The sequence below is a fragment of the Harpegnathos saltator genome, unplaced genomic scaffold (assembly GCF_003227715.2).
Source record: "Harpegnathos saltator strain DR-91 unplaced genomic scaffold, Hsal_v8.6 scaffold38, whole genome shotgun sequence".
Classification (NCBI taxonomy): domain Eukaryota; kingdom Metazoa; phylum Arthropoda; class Insecta; order Hymenoptera; family Formicidae; genus Harpegnathos; species Harpegnathos saltator.
Window position 1 is genome coordinate 2248278 of NW_020230183.1, and position 18308 is coordinate 2266585.

An 18308-nucleotide genomic window follows, 5' to 3' on the forward strand; every position below is an offset into this window, starting at 1 on the left:
TTGTAGAAGCGAGAGAGAGAGAGAGAGAGAGAGAGAGAGAGAGAGAGAGAGAGAGAGAGAGAGAGAGAGCCGAGCACCCACGAGATGCGAGATAGAGCAACAATTTCTGCAGTCAGCGATTTTGCCTCCTCCGCGTTCGCGTTCGAGTCGTTCGACGCGCGAACGAGGAGAGACTAAGGTTTTTCTGTACATATATATAATATATATCTGTCCGAAGGGCGACTCGTCGCAGGTTCGGCCGAATATCGGCCGAATCATGTAAACTCGCCCGTCCCGTCGCTCTTTCAGTTTCCGCCGGGCCGCACTACTTCTTCTTTTCTCTTCTCGTTGTTTTACTTTGTAATAGCAGAGCAGCAGCAGCGATCGAACGCGAGCGACGAACGCCAGCCTGTCCGAGCTGCGAAAGCCTCTCGATAATTACGATACTCGCGCGATACCCGTAGCCTCGTTGAAGCCCTCTCCGCTGTTCTCGCGACTGGGGTAAAATGCGACAATCATCCTCTCCCGCACGAGTCGGGGAGATCGTTGAAACTTCTTATCCGACGGAAGTCACATAATTGTCACGCCCATCGCCGTGTGCTCTAACGGAGAGACAAACTCGACTTGTATTTATCTCAGCGTAAGGATCATCGATACGCGATCGATACGCGTTATCGTTAGTTCCACGAGTCTCCGTAATCGTCGAAACGGAGATACGCATTCGCGGTGAAAGCGACGAATTCCCGTGGCGCTTCTCATCCGACGTTTTAAAAGTCGAGCGCGCATTTTCGTCCCGACTCCGTCGCGCGCTCCTTCCTCCTCGATCGTGCTCCTCCTCCGTTCGCCAAGATCCTCTCTCCCTCTCTCTCTCTCTCTCTCTCTCTCTCTCCCAGGCTCTCCCGACTCGTGAGCGTTTTCCTCAGCGGCGAGAAGCTCCCTCCACTGCCTCGTTCGAAGTTTTCCCCCACAAGTTGCGTTGGCCACTTCTCTCGCGCGTCCGCAACACACGACACAGCCGCGGGGACCGAAATCTGTGAGGAAGGCGCTTCGAGGCGCCTACCTGGACCTGGTCCAACGCCAGGTCAATTTTTGCTCTCTCCTCACGCCGTGTGGCCGGCGCCTTCGCCCCGTGTCTTCTCCCCCTTGCTTTCCTTTTTCCGTCTGGCTGTATGAGGATTAACACACACACACCCCCACACACGTCTTACCTTTACTAATCGCAGCGGGTAGCTTAAGGTAACGTAAGAGAAAGATATGCCGAGGCGCGTAAGAGAATTATACATATATGTGTATATATTTATACATAACACTACCATTAACGCAACATAAGAATCTGAACATGAAATAAAGTTTACGTATCATTATTTGAAAACACTGCATGTTGTACCTGTGTGTTTTGAGACACCTTTTTCACGAAGCCGCAATGGACATTTTTACGAGAGAGAAAAAGAGAGGGAACGAATGAGTAAAGTAGAGATAGAAAGAAAGAGCGAGAGAACAAGAGAGAGAGAGAGAGAGAGAGAGAGAGAGAAAAAGAGGCTAACTTTGTAAAATGTGGATCTCAAGTAAATAACTAATCCCTTTCACCACACAGAGATATATAGTAATAAATATTGAATAAAGAATGAATTTGATTAACACTCTCGTCAAGGGCGATTGATACACTCCAATTATTTTATCGTTATCCTGCGCGTGCGTTACCGTTATTTGTGCATTCTCTCGTTGCTAATCGTCTTTCGACTTGGCGCAAAAATTTTCGGAAGCACGCTTTCGAGACTAGAGCGAGAGAAAGAGAGAGTGAGATAAAGAGAGAGAGAGAGAGAGAGAGATCGACTTTCATCGCGTTGTAACACGTGATCGCGTCAGTAGGATCCACGCTTTTTCTCGGGAATCGATCAAGGTCTGAGATCGCTCGGCGGGATTTTCCCTGTGTTTCATCGTTTATTTATCGTTTATGCTTTTTCACATACGTAACGCGACGAGTCCTTGCGTCGCACGCACGATAACGGGTGACGCCGAAGAAGGGAGGAAGTTCAGAGTCCTTCGGCCAGGCGTGCGTTTGTACGCGTGTAATCGCGCTGCGACGCACACGCCAGCAATGTGAAATTATTGTTATACATATCACCGATAGTGTCACGCGCCTTCCTACGATGCGCTCAATATACAGATATATATATATTTAATATTAACTTATATATATATATAAATTAATATTAAATATATATATGTGTGTGTGTGTATGTGTATGTATGTATCTGTACCCGGAAAGTTATATATATATATATATATGTATGTATGTATGTACGATAGATTAAAATTGAATATTGCTCAGCTAGAGAACGACAACGAGGGGAAAGGAGAGCGTCCTTTGCCACGGAGAGAAGGGCGTTACTTAACGCATCAACACAATGCATCACGCGCCAAAGTAACTCAATTTTTACGCTTCTTCGCGCGGCCCAAGCTGTTTCCTCCCGGCGTTTCCGAGAAGCGTTGTCGAGAATCGTCAATAAAGGAGAACCTGCGGAGAGCAAATATTTGATTAACCAATGGATCATCTTTCCGATGACGTTCCTTATCGCGCTCGTTCCATTTCTTTTTCTTTCTCTCCCGAAAGAATGCGAGCCCGACCGGTAATCGTTGATAATCTACACGCGCATTTACGACGGGAATAACATCGAAAGGAACTCTGCGATAACTTTCGGGATTTTTCGCAGGAATTCGTTTTCGCGGCCGATAAAATCGATCGTTCGACTGTCGATCCGTCATTCGCCGCGCGAGAGAAAAGCGATTTTCATACGGGACACTCTCGCTTGCGCACGGCGACGATACTTGCGATACTTAGATTTGAGAGATTGCTCGCGATATAGACGGCAAGCGGATTTGAATATCGATCGGCTGCTCTGCGACGTTGGTCATTGAATTGTAAATCAAGCGCTATTCTTCGCATTATGCGCACGGTTTTGTCTTTCCGCAAACATCGCTATTCGCGCTGGAGTGTCCGCTATTACATCTCGGTGACCTCGAAAGGGTTGATAGAATTCGTCAATTGGTCTGTCCCTGATGAGGAAATTGCTGCGAAAAAAATTATATATTATATCATCTCTCCCTGAGGTCATCCTAAATTCGACGACGAGAGGTACGTCATACGTTGCTAACAATAAACAATTAATATTGCCATACCCGCAGGTGAGCATTGGTACAAACATCACTGCAATGGCACGAGCGATTGCAATTGGCGATAACAATAGCGTCGGCGAATCGACATCCGACGCGAGTCTCCACGAGGCTGCTTGAAGTTAACCACGGCATTTGCTCAATCAAATGCGCGACCGATGCACGAAGGATCGGAGGATCCTCGAGTTAACCGCGTCGTTGGGAAAATTTCTCGAATTTTCTGGGAGAAAGCGAGCGCGACTCGATGTACGTCATGAACGCGGCCGCGCAGGCGCGATCGCAATGGCGGCGCGAAATCATGGCGCGAAGACATCGACGGACGCGCGGATCGTAGAATGCTTGCAATACTGTACTCTCAGATACGGTGAACGTAAATCGTGTGAATGCTATCGCGCCGTTATTTCTGAGCGAATATAACGTTCACGATTTACGTTTACCGTATTTGAGAGACGGTATTGCCGAAAAAACTTCCTAATAGCGCAAACTCACCGCGCAATCTGTCGCGCGACATGCGACATCAGGCATTTTGCGCTCAACTGTGCGCGGCCGCTTTCGTCCGGAGCGAAGATCCTGCGCGTCTCGAGAGACCTCCTTCGATATGTCGGTGACGAGATATCTCTCGTGCGACGTAACGTCTCACTCACCGTGGCGCTAATTGTGCATTTCTGCATTTGGATCGATCGAAATCTTCTTCAGTGTGTCGAACTCTTCTCTTAACGGTGATCTTCGTGTCTCCAGAAGATGGGGGCGTGTCTGATCTCTCCCCTTCTCCCCCCTCTCTCGAGGAGAAATTCGGCCGAACGTCTACGAGGGAGCTGTCCGCGAGGGGCTTGATATATCGCGCGCGCGCGCTCTTATTTACGAGAAATATATATCGATAACGTAACACCGCATCGGGAAGCTGCCCGAATTCGTGATTCGGGCGGCCGTGCGAACTCGTACGTTACTGCGCTGTCATCGAGGAAAAGCTCCGAGACACCGTGTGTCACTTTGTGAGCCTTGCTACGCGTGGCCACGGCGACGGCGACGGCGACGGCGCCGGTGGTAGTGGCGGTGATGGTGGTGGCAAACTGAGGCGACAAGCGGAGACGACGGCCGCGCGCGTCTTTGTGTGCCGCGCGAGCGAGCGAGCCTTCAGTGTTCAGTTGCAGGTTGATTGTGCATGTGACGGTATTTGTGTCGTCGCCCTGCGCTGCTGTGTCGCTACCGTCGTAATAGCGCGTATAAGAAAGAGAGAGAGAGAGAGAGTGAGAGAGGCGGGAGGGAAGGTTCGAGAAAGGAAGGGAAGAGAGACAGAGAGAGGTACGAAAAAGGAAGGGAAAAAAGAGAGAGAGAGAGAGAGAGAGAGAGAGAGAGAAAGAAACAGTCGACAACTAGTGGTATGTGTACATGAGACAGTTGTTCGTTCTCGCGTTCTCTGTGTGTCGTCAGCCAAAAATAGACAAATGCACGACGAGCGCGCGTCGTCGTCGTCGTCGTCGTCGACGGTGGTTCCTCGCACCTTCTGCCCGTTCTGTTCATCGACGATGATGCTCGTTGGCTGTTGAGAGAAACGAGAGCGCAGCTACGAGATCAGCGATCTCCGGGGGAGATGGAGGTGCTCAAGACGTCTCAGGAGATCGTCCACGAAGGATGGCTCATCAAATCTCCGCCCACGAAACTCTGGAGAGCGGTGGGTGCAGGGCGATCACGCATCGCTCCCTCGTTATCTGCTTATTGTTTGTGTCTTTTATTCCGCCCGATTGACAAGTCCTCCGTGGGTCCTTCTTTATCTTCGAACGGCGCTTCGAGTATTTCGGCTAACCTCTCGTCGCGAGAGCGTGATGATTCGCTTCGCGATAGTCGTAGTCCGAGCCTTCGCTCGGATCGCTCTCGGTTTAGCCTAATTTCGCGAGAATACACACGATATCTTTCTCTTCACGTGTCCAGCCACTTTCGAGGCTCATGCCGCCGATGAGGAAAAGTAGTCCTCGCAATAAGCGGTGTAATATGTTTGTCGGCCGACTCGAATGTTTATTAAAGTTCCATAGTTGGTAGGAGTGCTGCGGGTAATGCAGCGTTCACACTAGGCCGCGTTGAGAGAGTGATGTGATTTTTTTTATGAAAGTAGATATTGGTCTTATCAAAATGTTTGTCCAATTAGCGATGGAGGAAACGCTGGTTTGCTCTGCGTCATAGCGGCGAGCTACCTGGCCAGTACTTTTTGGAGTATTATACGGATAAACGTTGTCGCAAACTCAAAGGTCGTATCGATCTGGATCAGTGCGAGCAGGTATTCGTCGTTTACTTATTGTGTGTCTGATTAAGCAATGACTGTGAGCGCTGAAGAAACATCTACCGCAGGTAGACGCAGGCCTCCGTTTCGAGAATCGAAAGCAGAAGTACCAGTATATGTTCAATGTAAAGACGCCTAAGAGGATCTACTATTTAGTTGCTGAGAATGAATCTGATATGAACAAGTGGGTGGATGCTGTGTGCCAAGTTTGCGGTCTGAAAGCGTACACTCAGGATGAGGAGCAACAAAGTAATGTAACAGCTGAACCGACGCATTCTCTCGCCTAACTCTCTGTTTCTTCGCTCTAGTTATATTTCAAATAAACATTTCTCTACTAATGTACATTCTTTTTCTCCTCAGTGTTTCCTTATGAGTCCCAAGAATCACCACCGACTTCACCCACTAGCACGATTTCTGGTCCATACATTCCCATCAGTGAATGCATTTCTGGCCGTCGACTCAATGACACCAGCTCCTTGAGTTCAGCCCTCTGTCAAGGTCCTGAACATTACGATGCTCCAAGAAGGTTGGCACCCTCACCACCTCGGTCACCAACGACGACAGATGCCGAGAGTGTGTTTACCGATGATGAGTGGACAACGCCTGTGCCTAGTGTGAATTGGGATACGTTTCCTTCAACGGGTGAGTATTTTCTAACGTTCACTCGGTACAAGCTGTCGGGTGTACAGGTGTACGTTTGTTAACGAGCCAACTTGTGCTAGGTGACTCACGACCATCTCATGGCTTGAGTGACGCCGAGATCGGTTCGTGGAGCGTGAAGAAACGCTTTGGTAAACTGAAGATTGTTGACTCTGCGGTGCCGCCGGCCGTGGAGAAGTTACCAGCTCCACCTAGACCGCCGAAACCACCTCACATGTTGCCGGAGAACCCCGGACACAATTATTTGAACCTGGACGGTGCCACCGAGAGCTCGAAACCGACCACTCCGGCGACACCGGCGCCGACAACGCCAGCCGCGACAGCCACAGCCGCCGTTACCGACGAGTCGTACGACTTCCCGAGATCTCATCAACCGGCGCAATCAACGGCGAGTGTGGAGAGCACGGTAATCGATCAGTCGTCGAAACACTTTTATTCGAACGCCGCGCCCAGCACCGTCGACGACAACGCGCATGTGTTCCGTTATGATTTCCACGAGGATGAGCCGCCGAGTCCGCGCTCCGAGAGCTCGACTACTGCGACCTATTCAAACTTGCCGAGCCCGCTCGTGCGAGACAGTACGAGCGCTGTGCCGACGACCATGCCGCCGCCGCCGCCGGTGGTGTACCGGGAGCTGAAGCCGGGTAGGAAAACCAGCGACTCGATGTCCGTTGTCAGCAACGAACCGTCCCCGGGTCCCACGATAGCGGTGGGCGAGGTGAGCTCCACCGAGCACTCGCCGGCTGAGCCGCCGAGTATCAACAGGAAGTTGAAGCCGCCGTTAAATAAATCGCCGGTGGAAGGTAGGTCTCTCGCTGTACAGTAACGTTGAGAAACTCGAAGAGATCGTTCTCGGCACGGGTAGCAGCTGACTGTACGTTCGACTCTTGATCTGCAGGACCCTTGCAATTAGCCTCTCCGCCTGGCAAAGGAAGGATGAGAGCAGCGCCCAGTCCGACGCCCCCGTCGCATGTGCATGCGACACGTCACCAATCGACATCGGACGAAGACAACAATGCCTTCGAAGATAAAGAAGAGGTACGTGTGTATTCCGAGCGATTCCGAGAACTCTCCACGCAGTCTTGGTAGTCGCGTGACGCGGCGGCGCGGTGACTTCACGCGATTGTAACGCGTAATTCGATTTGCAGATATACTACTATCAAGACCACAACACGTTCATTCCCGCGTCCAATCGTCGCTTAGTCGTGCTGCAGTATTTGGATCTCGACCTGGAGGCGACGGAGAGCTTCAGCTCGTCGACGTTACCCTTGGCGCAGTCGCCGCCGAACACAACCGTGTACAAAACCGTGGATTTCCTGAAGACCGAAGCTTTCAATCGTACCCGGCAACGGGTCGAGCGGGAGAGGAAACTATGCACGGACGGTTAGCGCAAGAGATCGTTGTATCACACACGGTACTGGATGAATCATGCGGATATATCGAGCGAGTTAACGACAGTTCGCGCAAAGAACTTCCTCTCGTCTATTGAAGAGAGAAAGATAGAGAGGACGGAAGGTCATGGGACTTGCTCGTATATTTCAGCGTTATAAAACGCATATGTAAAACAGTACTGCAGCGACGTAGTATATCTCCCAGATGAAAGACTGCGATGTAAATGCAGTACTTACCGTAAGACAGCATCCAGTGCTTCTGCAGAGCGCATCTTATCGTTTATGTAGCAGCGGCTCGCTTTATAAATTGGCTATGCAGTTAGGAGAGAGATTGGTTGCCGAAGCGTTGTACAGCAATATAAAATGGACCAAAAATCTAATGTTACTAGGTAAGAGAGGGGCGGGGGGGGGGGGGAGCGAGGGAATGTAGGTAAGTGCGATGAGCGAGAGGGAGAACGCCTTTGCATTGACCAGAGTTTTCGAAGGAAGACTCCCTCGACGGAGGCTTCTTCGATTAGATTAAGTATTATACAAGTCGTAAAGATTCTTATATCCGGGTACAATTAATGGTTTTACGTTAGTTTGTAACGTAGGGTTAACGCGCAAGGCATTTTTATCGTCAACTGTGCAACGAATGCTTAATTGGCGAATTTGATGAACGAAATCTGTGGCGGACTCCGTTCATTGAACCCGCTCACATTGAGGACATCCTATTTTCTATAGCATTAGGTGAATAACATATGATATTTTTTTTATCATGTCGCACGCCAAACACAGAATCAGTTTCGCCAAGGCAATCGAAGATGTGTGTATACGACGTCAGGGGAATCGTCACAACGTCAACGTCAATTGTCGCGACGTCAGTGAGATTGCACAGTAAAAATGCATCGGATTTTAACACGTAGATTCTATCGTCGGAAACTAGTCCAGCATCATTGACTATTTTGAACTTACCATATGCCTTGGTTGCGAGACACAAAGATGCGATTTTTAATTTTTATCTTTATCTCAGATTTACATTTCTTTCCGCGAAGCGCAATCGATCCGAACTTCAGTTACTACACACACACACACACACACTCGATACTTTGCGATTTGCACGTCTCTCGCAATTGTTTGCTAGTAACTAGGAGACATGATCAACGTGAAAAAGAAAAAAAAAGAAGAAAAATCAGGATGTAAAGATGTGTATCATAGTTGACCTCCAACTGTTCTTAACTGTAAACGTGTATGCCATAAATGTATATGTATACGTATACGCACATACATAACATACATATACACGCGCGCGCGCACATACACACACACACATACACACACGTGCGCGTGTACACTGACAACGCAATTTTATTTTTGTAATAACGCTGTTGTAATTGTAAAGGAAATTGTTATATCATTGTGAATTGATTGAATGTATAGCTCGATCGTAGTCTTCTCATACATACAAGAGATATTTTTCCTAGTTTCAAATTAGAGTACATGTATAGCGTAGAACTATTTTAATGTTACGGACTGAGTTTGTAGCAAATCGCAGGATGATGAAAACTTGCCAAATCTTGCAGATTCGGACTGATCGCGGCATCAGTTCAAACGTATAATAGTTGCTACGAATTCATTCTTGTATTTTTTACATTACGTACATGCTCATCAAGCTTGTGAAGTCGATGGATGTTGTCGAAAATCTTGCAATATATTACTCGTACGAGTCGAATATCGTGTTCTCCAAATCGCTCAAACGTCGATTATTATCCTGTAGTCATGTTTTATATGTTGACATTAATGTTATCGAGTTCTTCTGTTCGTCAGGAAAGGAAGATAGCGTTGGAATCGATGCAACGTTTCACAACAAACATATCCTGTAACATTTCATATCGACCAAATATTTGTCACTCTGTAGTGCGAATTGTATATCCCACCAATTGTAAGATAGATATAAATAGGTTGGTTTATTCCTTTTGTTTATACATTGGACGGCGCATCACGCGTGTACATTGCATATCATTAAAAAGATATAAGCACCAATATGAATGAACCATTCGCATTTCCCTCTGTGACACGTGCAAAAACGTCATTCCTATTGATATGACGAACGTCGTTTCCTCGATGTCACCGTCGTAAGTCCAAGTTAATCTCGACTGAGTCAACCGCGACGTTTTGTTCATTCTCCATCTTTCTCAACAGACATAATCACAGCTGCGCGAATACTCATCTCAATCTCACAATCTCAGCCGACATTGTACTCTGGCTCTTACAACACGTATTTCTGATGTAAAACTTGGAAGAGATAATCTAGATTATCCCATCGAGTTGGTTTTACGAATTTGATGATTTGTATGCCTCGTGTGTAATCTAATTTATATAATTTCCGCACGTCGTCATGAAGTAATTACCTTTACCCGACGTCGATATGACAGGCGCACGATATTGCCGGCGGCGCGCGAACATGGCGGCCGCGCGCGCGGACGGTCGCTAGCGGGCGGGAGTGGTGGGGTCGTCGGCCGAACTCGGGCCGGTTCGCAGTCATTCGTTCGGCGAGCGCGGAACGCGCGTTGTCTCACGCTTGGACCTGTTCGGACACGTCGCGTCGCGTTACTCACGAATACGCCGCCGCCGTTCGTTCGTGCTTTCGGCGTCGTATCGTTACGGGGCCGCGCGTGCCTTCGTTTCGTCTGGTTTCATATCTCCCGGGACGTTCGCAGGAACAGTCGCGCGGCGCATGAGATTCGCGTGTAGTCGCCGTTCTCGTCCGCCGTAGTGGTGCGTAACTACGTATCGTGTGCAACGTTTTGTGCTTGTTGCGCCGAGTTCTTTCAAAGGGAGTTCTCCTCGGTCCGCAGCCGTCCTGACCCCAACGACGAGGAGGGCGAGAGGGAGAGAGAGAGAGAGAGAGAGAGACGAGGAGAAAGGAGGAGCCTCTACATAGGACATCGGCACTGAGAAGCGTTGCGCCGAGATTCTCCAAATTTTCGAGGTATGTACCGCGCGCGTCCTGCTTATGTGCGTATATGTGCGCGCGCACGTTGTACTTTTGGAGTCCCTTTTGGCTCCGTTTCTCCGTTCGCTCGAGCCACCACCTGTTGGCCATGGAAAAGTGCAACGACTCGTGACGGCCGATGCCTCAAATCGGACGCCCGCTTTATTTACTCGAGAGAAGCAGCGTCACCGGCGCGAATGTATGTGTGTGTTTATGTATATGTATACGCGCGACGCTGTGTCGCGAATGCGAGTCTGATTTGCGAAAGATACATGCGATTCCGATCGAAGCGAGCGCGATCGAGAGGAATTCGCTTCCCCGGAGCGTCCTCCTTTCGTGAAGACAACGTTGCTGTCGGAAGCGACGTTCACAGCCACGTTTCATAGCCGAGATCATGTTTTCGAGATACCTCTCGCATTTTTCCATACCGTCGTTATTTGTTTATTCTCACGTGCGCGGTTTCTGCTTGTCTCTCTGTGCTAGAGACTGCCTCGGTATTGTTTGTTTTGATCTTCCTCGGGAAGACTCGCGCTCGTACAGGTAGAAAAAAAAAGCCGAAGGTCACCTGACGTTCAGAGGACTTCAGCCTACGATAGGAATGTATTTGACGCGTGTATACAGGGTGCTCCGTTCCTAACGATCGCGAAGGCCCCCATTCGTGAGTTTCGTCAAGATAACAACTTGGAAGCTGCCGACTCTTCGGCAGCTCGAGTTATTTCCAGAGAAAGGAAAAAGTGGCACGTGTGTCGTCCGATAACGGGGATGGAGCATCAAGTCCTTCCGCTCTGCGCGACGAATCTCCGGGTTTGTCGAGTGAATAATTTTCTCCCGAGCGAATTTGGCGTGACGGAAAAGTTGACGGATGTCGGACTTAATCGTGCTCGGTGCCGATCGGAACCGACTGCGCGTGCGCGCGCGCGCGCGCGCGAATCAAATACGTTAAAAGCCGTTGATGAGAGAGATACACAAGGCAGATCTTGCGCAGCGGCTGTTATTAGACTCCGGTGTCTATTTAATTTCTCGGCGGGATAAGATCTATCGAGGATTACGAGCTGAGAAGGAGATACGATCGCGGAGAAGGGAGGGGGGGGGATTCTCAGTGCCCTCGCCATTGATTCGCATTCCACTCGCATGACTCCGTATCGCTGTGAGAGAATAACGGAAGTTCACAGGGATATTTGCGCCTTCGCTCGACTTCCCGGAGAAAAGAGAAAAGAAACATGGCGGGAGGTGTGTACAGCGAGCTGAGGACAGTCTTAATTGCGGCACCGTGATCGCAGCTTTGACCAGCGACGTACGTTTCCCGGTGTTCCCCGCGAACAATGAATTCTCCCGGTCGTCCGTGTTTGTTTCCATCTCGCCGAGTGTTTGAATCTCCCTCCCCCTCCCCCCTTTGCCCCCCTCCCGTTGCGCGTCCTCCCGAGCGAATCCGCTCGCTTCTTACTCCCGCGAGATCGCGATGCATAATATCTCCCGGAGAGCGCATATAAAGTTGGATTTAACTTTGCAAGTTAAATTTCACTTTACGAGGTAGACTCGACTCGGCGAGTTACGTTCGACTAATTTGAATCAAATGTAGTCGGCGTCTTACGACGGGCATATTTTTCTTCGGCGATTTACATGTCAATGGCGGGCCTCTCTCTTTCTCTCTCTCTCTCTCTCTCTCTCTCTCTCTCTCTCTCTTTCTTTTACTTTACTCGGCGTATAAATCCATCGGGCGGTTTTTTTACGCGCGGAAACGTCGCCAGGTCCCTCGGTGTTAATTATTCGACTTTTGTAAATAGCAGGAACGGTGTGGATTATACATCGTTGGATTATTAATTAATTTAATTCATTATTAATTTATTTATTAATAATATATGGGTCGGACCTCTTTGGTGTACAGTAGTGTTGAGACAGTAGTGTAACGAGTAATAAGATTCTTATACAATGAATAGGGGAAAGAGGTAAAATAAGAAAAAACGAAAACGAGAGAGAAAGAAAGAAAGAAACGGAAGGGAAAAAATACGAGAGAGAAAAAAGCTCCTTTATCTCGAAATTATTTACACGCGCCGCCGCTTCCTTTGCCGAATGATCATCTCCGGACGCGCGCGGGCAGTCTTTCCCTCGAGAATCGTGAACGACGAGAATACCGAAAGTCGCGCACTTTGAAATCGTAGACGCAGTTCCCTTGAATGACACTCGAAATGACCGCGTATATTCCGACCGAGCGACAGGCGATTCTCGTGTTTACAAAACACGCGGATGTCGAGGCGAGTTTGCCGCGCGCGCGCGCATGTGTGTGTGTGTGCGTCCTCGGCAAAGTACCTCGCTGATTGACGGCGAGATTGCACCGGCTCGTGCAGCGGGGCCGTGAAAATGGCGGCTGAAAAACACACGGGAGGGTCTAATCCGTCGTCCGCGGACGGCGCGCGATTCACTTAGCGGAAATATTTGCTCGAGAATGGAACGCCGTGTGTGCGATTCGGCGGCGCGCATAATTCGAGACTCGGGCTATTACGGCGCGTCGTAAATATTATTACGTACGCGCGCACGGATATCTTCGCGTGAACGTCGTCGCTCGCGGGAGTAAGTATTGTAATCGGCCGGCGCGGCCGATAGCGATTACGACGATCGAGCGTAATAAATGCGCGCGCGCCGCGACGTCTCGTCGCCGGGAGAGGACGACGGGGAGGAATGTGGTGGTGGTAAATGCGCTCTCCGCCGAGCGAGCCGGCGATATTACGATTACTGCGGGATAAATATCGCCGACGCGGACGGAATTGAGCGCCGCAAAAGCGGGGCCCGATCATTGCGACGCGTAATCACCACGGTGGGCACGGTTACAAGGTTACATGATCGCTCAGCCGGCCGATAATAATGGATCGTTACGAAATGAGCGATTTGCGGGATTGTTAGCGACGAGCCGCGAGCGCGCGGTTGTGCTTGCGCGAATTCCAGGACGCGCGAGCGCGCGCGCGCGCGTCGTTACGTCGCGAGAAACTGTCGCGTGAAAGTGCAGCATCGCCGAATTTGCGTACAAAACATACACGCGATTACGTCGGAGCAGCTGCGCGTTGCGTCAAGTGGGATCCTTTTACCGAATGCGCCGAGGGGAAAGGAGGCGTTTGGCACTTGCCGCCGCCGCTGTATGCTTTCACACGGTGAAAGTGTCGTCGTCGAGAGATTTTTGTAGAAAATGTTGATCGTTAAAGTCCGCGGTGCCAGTGATGAAGAAAAATGAGCTTGTGTGTTCTGAGCAAAACGTTGCTAGAGCCGTGAAGCATAAGGCCCCGATAAGGCTGAATGGTTGTTGTTACCACATCAGGCCCCGAGATAGGTATTTTAGAGATACTTGAAATTTTACGAAATAAGGCTTTGATAAGGAAGGCTTGGAAAGATTGATTAGGGATGCCTTAGATTTTACGAAATAACGCTTTAACATGGAAAACTAATGTGCGCCTTAGGAGGATCTTTAGAAGAGGATGCTTTAGATATACAAAATCAAGTTCTGTTATAAAAAATTAATAAGATCTGAAGCGTGTAATAAAATTGTCATAGTTTAGTATTGCTTTAGTAGGTACGCTCTATCTGATTTTTCTAAAGATTTTTTAATTATATCACAATTAAAAACATTTTATTAGTTTTATTAGTTGCCATATTTATCAGTCTCTCCTCAGGATTTTTCTAGTATTGCCTTCGTTTTGAAATGCAACAAACTTTGATAAAAATAGTAGCAGGATTTTTGTGTGTAAAAAATGCTATATTTTATTGTAAAGTGTGCTATATTTTTAAAATAAAAAATTCTTGTTGTATACTAACAAGGTTATAACGAAATGAAGAAATTATTAAAATTCTAAATTTCTTGGAATGAGAAGAAGGAATATTTTTACTCAAGCAATGATAAAAATATTTCCTTATAAAGTCCTATTAATATTGCCTTATAAGGACTGTTGATATCGTCTTATAGGAGCCCGTTAAAGCATTTATCGCACATCTTGTCTCTCTACTCTTAATAGGGCCCGATTGATGTTAAGGAAAAATAATCCAAGCCCTTACCAGAGCCCTATTAATTTTTCGACTCAGGCTGTTTCCACTATCAATTCTTTTTTTCGTTTTTTTTTTTTTTTTTTTGCGGAGTGAACCGCAATTTTCGGGCAGACCATCGGCTTTCTTGTCCCTCAGTCGCACCCTCGTTTTATTCCGCAAAATTTGAGAGATAGCCGCGCAATTACGCGGTTAAATGAACAATCGACGTTGGCGCGAAGTTAGTTAGCCTGGTGCGCGTCGATGTATGCACTGTCCGACGGAACAACGTTACGAGTATCGTGCGCAGAAGTCGATATGATAATACGCTTAAATTTATTCCGCGCTCAACGCGATATCCGTGTTATTCGGCGCTCGGCGTCTCGTTGGCAGCGGATAAACGCCAAAATAATCCGGCGATTCGCGAGAAGAATTTTCCGCGCGCGCGAGTGGAGTCCCTTGTATGTGGGTGTATGATGAAACGTGAAAGCGGTAGTCGCCGGTAACCGACTACTCTTTTAGGGCTTCGGCGGATGGCGCGCGCGCGGGTGTTCGTTGTGTTGCATCCGAACAATGAATTACGCAACGCGGCTCGTTGGAATACATATACTGCCGCCTTCCTCTCTCTCTCTCTCTCTCTATCTCCCTCTCTCTTCCCCTTCCCCTTCTCGTCCTCTTCTTTAACAGGCAGGCAGGCAGGCAGGCAGGCGCGTTCAAGCCGATATTACACGGTATTACGCGGTGTACGCTCGCTCGCTCGCGTTGCATTAGGCAGGAAACGCGAGGAGGAGTCGTTATATCGTGTCGACCTGCTTCAGGCGCGCCCCGAGGAACGCGCCCGAACGCCCATCGCCGTCGACGGAGAGAAGCGGAACGCGCTCCTGAAAATGTCAGACATCGAGAGCGAAGCGGCAAATACACATGCCGTCTCGCTCGTGCTCTCTCTCTCTCTCTCTCTCTCTCTCTCTCTCGCGCGCGCGCGCGCGCGCGCGCTGCTGATAGGCGCGATGTTCCACGTGGAACCGCTTTCAACGTGATAGGCTCTCTCTCTCTCTCTCTCTCTCTCTCTCTCTCTCTCTCTCTCTCTCTCTCATACGGTATTCGATAAAGCGGAACGAATCGTCGGTATCGAGATGCGATCGGAACTTCTTACGGAACTAGTAGACTTTGAGCATGGCAGTCCCTCGACGGCGTTGTACGGCGCTCTTTCTACGAGCCCTCGATACCACCGTGGGCTCTTATTTCCGCGTATCTGCGATCTCTCTGCGGATTTACTTTGTAGTTAGTGGGAGATCTCTTCTCCGGTCGGCTACCTAACGATTGGCTACCTCGCGCGTTTACTCGCGCGTACTCTCCGGGCTCGTCTTTCGCGCTTCTGCCGAATTGTAGTCCTCAAGTCCTCCTTCCTTCCTCTCGCGGGTGGGTCGCGAGAACTGGCGAACGACCTCATCGGCCATGAACTGTCGCGTGCCCCAGATTCGCGAGCTTCTCGTAGATCGAGCGGCTGAGCCGCGCTCGTCGGTATCGGCGTTCTTTTCGTATTTTCCAGTCGGCAGGCGATAAACACTCGGGAATGCCGTTAATGACGGCCGCCGCGCGTCTCACGCGCGCGAGTGCAGAAAAAGGCGCTCATGTTGTCCTTGTCGTTCTCGCCGGTTTGTCCATCTATGGCCGGGAGAAAAGAGAGCGGCCAAGATGAAGCGCGCGCGTTTTTCGCCGGCGACGTTTATCGTCGCCGCGCCGGCGCGCGATCATAATTAGTCGGCGTTTCCGCGAACGAGCCGCGGCCGTTTCTGTTTACTCCCGCGGCAATCATCTAGTCCGCGCGCATCGCGGCGTTTAATGTCGCGTAATCGCGCATCGCTTATTCTCGATAACGATCGGTGGATGCGCAATTAAGAAAGATTAACGTCTTCATCGCGCGCGCGCGCGCGCACGCGTGGCCTTTTTTAGCAGCCGCGATTCAACGGCTGCGTCTCCGCGCATAAAGTCGTCGTCATCTCGCGTTTGTAATACGGACCGCACCTTGAGAGAGAGAGAGAGAGAGAGAGAGAGAGAGAAATGTCGCGGCTCGAACAAGTCGGGGGAGGATGTCGCGCGACGTGTCCAATTAGACGATTCACGCGCCTGACGGAGCGATCTCGCGTTTTTCGTCTCCTCTCCTTGCTCCGCCATCGAGGATTTTTTTTATTTATTTATTTGTTTGTATGATATGCAGCACGGTAATGGCCGATTACGTTTGACCTCGCGCGAGTAAATTCACCCTCCGGCATCTTTACTCGCGCTCTGCTTTTTCCTTCTCTTCCCGTCGCGAAGCGTGACATTCCTCGCGACGCACTGTGAGATGTTTGGCCTGAAAAGCTGGCCAAAAGTCAATTTTCTTAAAATCATTTCTACTCCACATGAGTGACTGTCTTAGACACTTGAATATCTGCGGAACAATGGGCCGCTATGTTTTTGTCCATGTTTTGTTCGTGGTAACATGAAGTGGTTTGGTTAGTCGGGATTTGGACATTATTCGTATCGCACGCATCAATTCTCAGTGCTTTATAACATACGATCTTCGATCAGAATTCGAGAGTTCTTAGAAGTGGTGGCGCGAAATTTTTCATTTTAGATTCCGTGGAAGGTACGAAGAAACGTTTTAGACTATGTTTATTACAATAGAATTGTCGTTCACGTAGATATACGATTTTGAAAATAGCATTCAATAATGTATCTTTTTGCGTTCTCGATTGTTAAACTCGAAGGATTTAGTTGTACTTCAGGCTGTAGCCCTGTTACGTTTCTTGGACGAAATGAAAGAGTAATCTCTCCGGATAAAATATCAGAAAAAAATTAGCCGCGGAAAACCGTGGATGTAGTTTTACTAATTATTTTTGTTTTTCTAAACGTAAATTAATTTTTTTTCCAAAGGATATTTAGACATGAAGTTACCTTTTGTTTCTTTTTGTTTTTTTTTTGCTTTTTTTTCCTTTCCTTTTGTAACATAGACATAATCAGCAGACTTCTACCAAGTTCTGACTAAGTTATTAACAAATATTATATTTATTAACAAGTTATTAACAAACAATATGTAACTTTTTGCTACAAACGTCCCACTGTGCGACGGTACGTTAATTCGCTCGATGGACGGCTCGGCAGAGAAGCGCTCGTCTCGACGATCTCGTCTCTTCTTATCGGCCGACTCGCCTAAAACAACAATTTACTTAACGAGCGCGCATGTACGCGCACCCTCGGCGGCCAGCCCGCGGACATAGCCACGTAGGAGATTCACCGGCTCGCCGTAGCGGCGACGTCGTTAGCGCGAGTAAAATGGAGCACGTAGCTTTAGGAGCTAAGAAGGAGTTATCGGGCACCGCGATCCGATCGATATGAGGATCTACCGCTTACCCGCGTACACGTACACGCGCGTAACAAAGCGTGAGTGTAAGGGAGACGGGTGGAGGGGGGAGGGGGGGGGGACCAACACACTCGTGTCCTCGTCCGGGAGTTGCTCACGCTTTTCCCCGATCGAAATTGGTTCGCGGATAAGGTCTTTAACCTTGCGCGCTGCCCGAGGAGAGGAGAAGAGGGGAGGTGGAGATGGACGATGTGGTGGTGCAGTGACGACGACGACGACGACGACGACGATGACGTCGTCGTCGATGTTAATGATCGCGTACTGTTCGGGGAACGCACGTGCTCCCGCCACGCTTGTCGTCGTAGGTCGTCTTCGTCGCCGGTGTTGCTAGGGTTTACGGCCGGCCATAAAACAATTTAACCATCGCCGGGCAAAGTCGCCGCGCGATCCTGGATAATCCTCGCATGAACGAGCAGGAATAAGGATCTACGGCAGTGAAGCGAGGAG

The 18308-nt window shown here is 49.2% G+C and overlaps 2 protein-coding genes across 3 annotated transcripts in view; both read left to right on the forward strand.

Annotated features, from left to right (window-relative positions):
* Window positions 1–4502: 4502 nt before the first annotated feature.
* On the forward strand, window positions 4503–9501 carry dos (daughter of sevenless). Its single transcript, XM_011148057.2, has 7 exons — window positions 4503–4825; window positions 5297–5425; window positions 5497–5677; window positions 5789–6070; window positions 6151–6891; window positions 6987–7126; window positions 7237–9501. Exons 1-7 carry the CDS (start codon window positions 4745–4747, stop codon window positions 7474–7476), a joined length of 1794 nt encoding a protein of 597 aa, XP_011146359.1. The 5' UTR covers window positions 4503–4744; the 3' UTR covers window positions 7477–9501.
* A 496-nt stretch (window positions 9502–9997) lies between these two features.
* LOC105187323 (nucleolar and coiled-body phosphoprotein 1) overlaps window positions 9998–18308 on the forward strand; it is an 88430-nt gene continuing 80119 nt past the window's right edge. For both annotated transcript variants that reach the window (XM_025300656.1, XM_011148061.3), the window contains exon 1: window positions 9998–10450. The gene's annotated coding sequence lies outside the window, so the exon portion shown is untranslated. The remainder of the gene's footprint in view (window positions 10451–18308) is intronic.

Coding starts and splice junctions, on each gene's coding strand:
- dos (XM_011148057.2), top strand. CDS start 4,745: ATGGAGGTGCTCAAGACGTCTCAGGAGATCGTCCACGAAGGATGGCTC. Junction 4,826..5,296: donor CCACGAAACTCTGGAGAGCG/GTGGGTGCAGGG, acceptor TTGTCCAATTAG/CGATGGAGGAAACGCTGGTT. Junction 6,071..6,150: donor GGATACGTTTCCTTCAACGG/GTGAGTATTTTC, acceptor AACTTGTGCTAG/GTGACTCACGACCATCTCAT.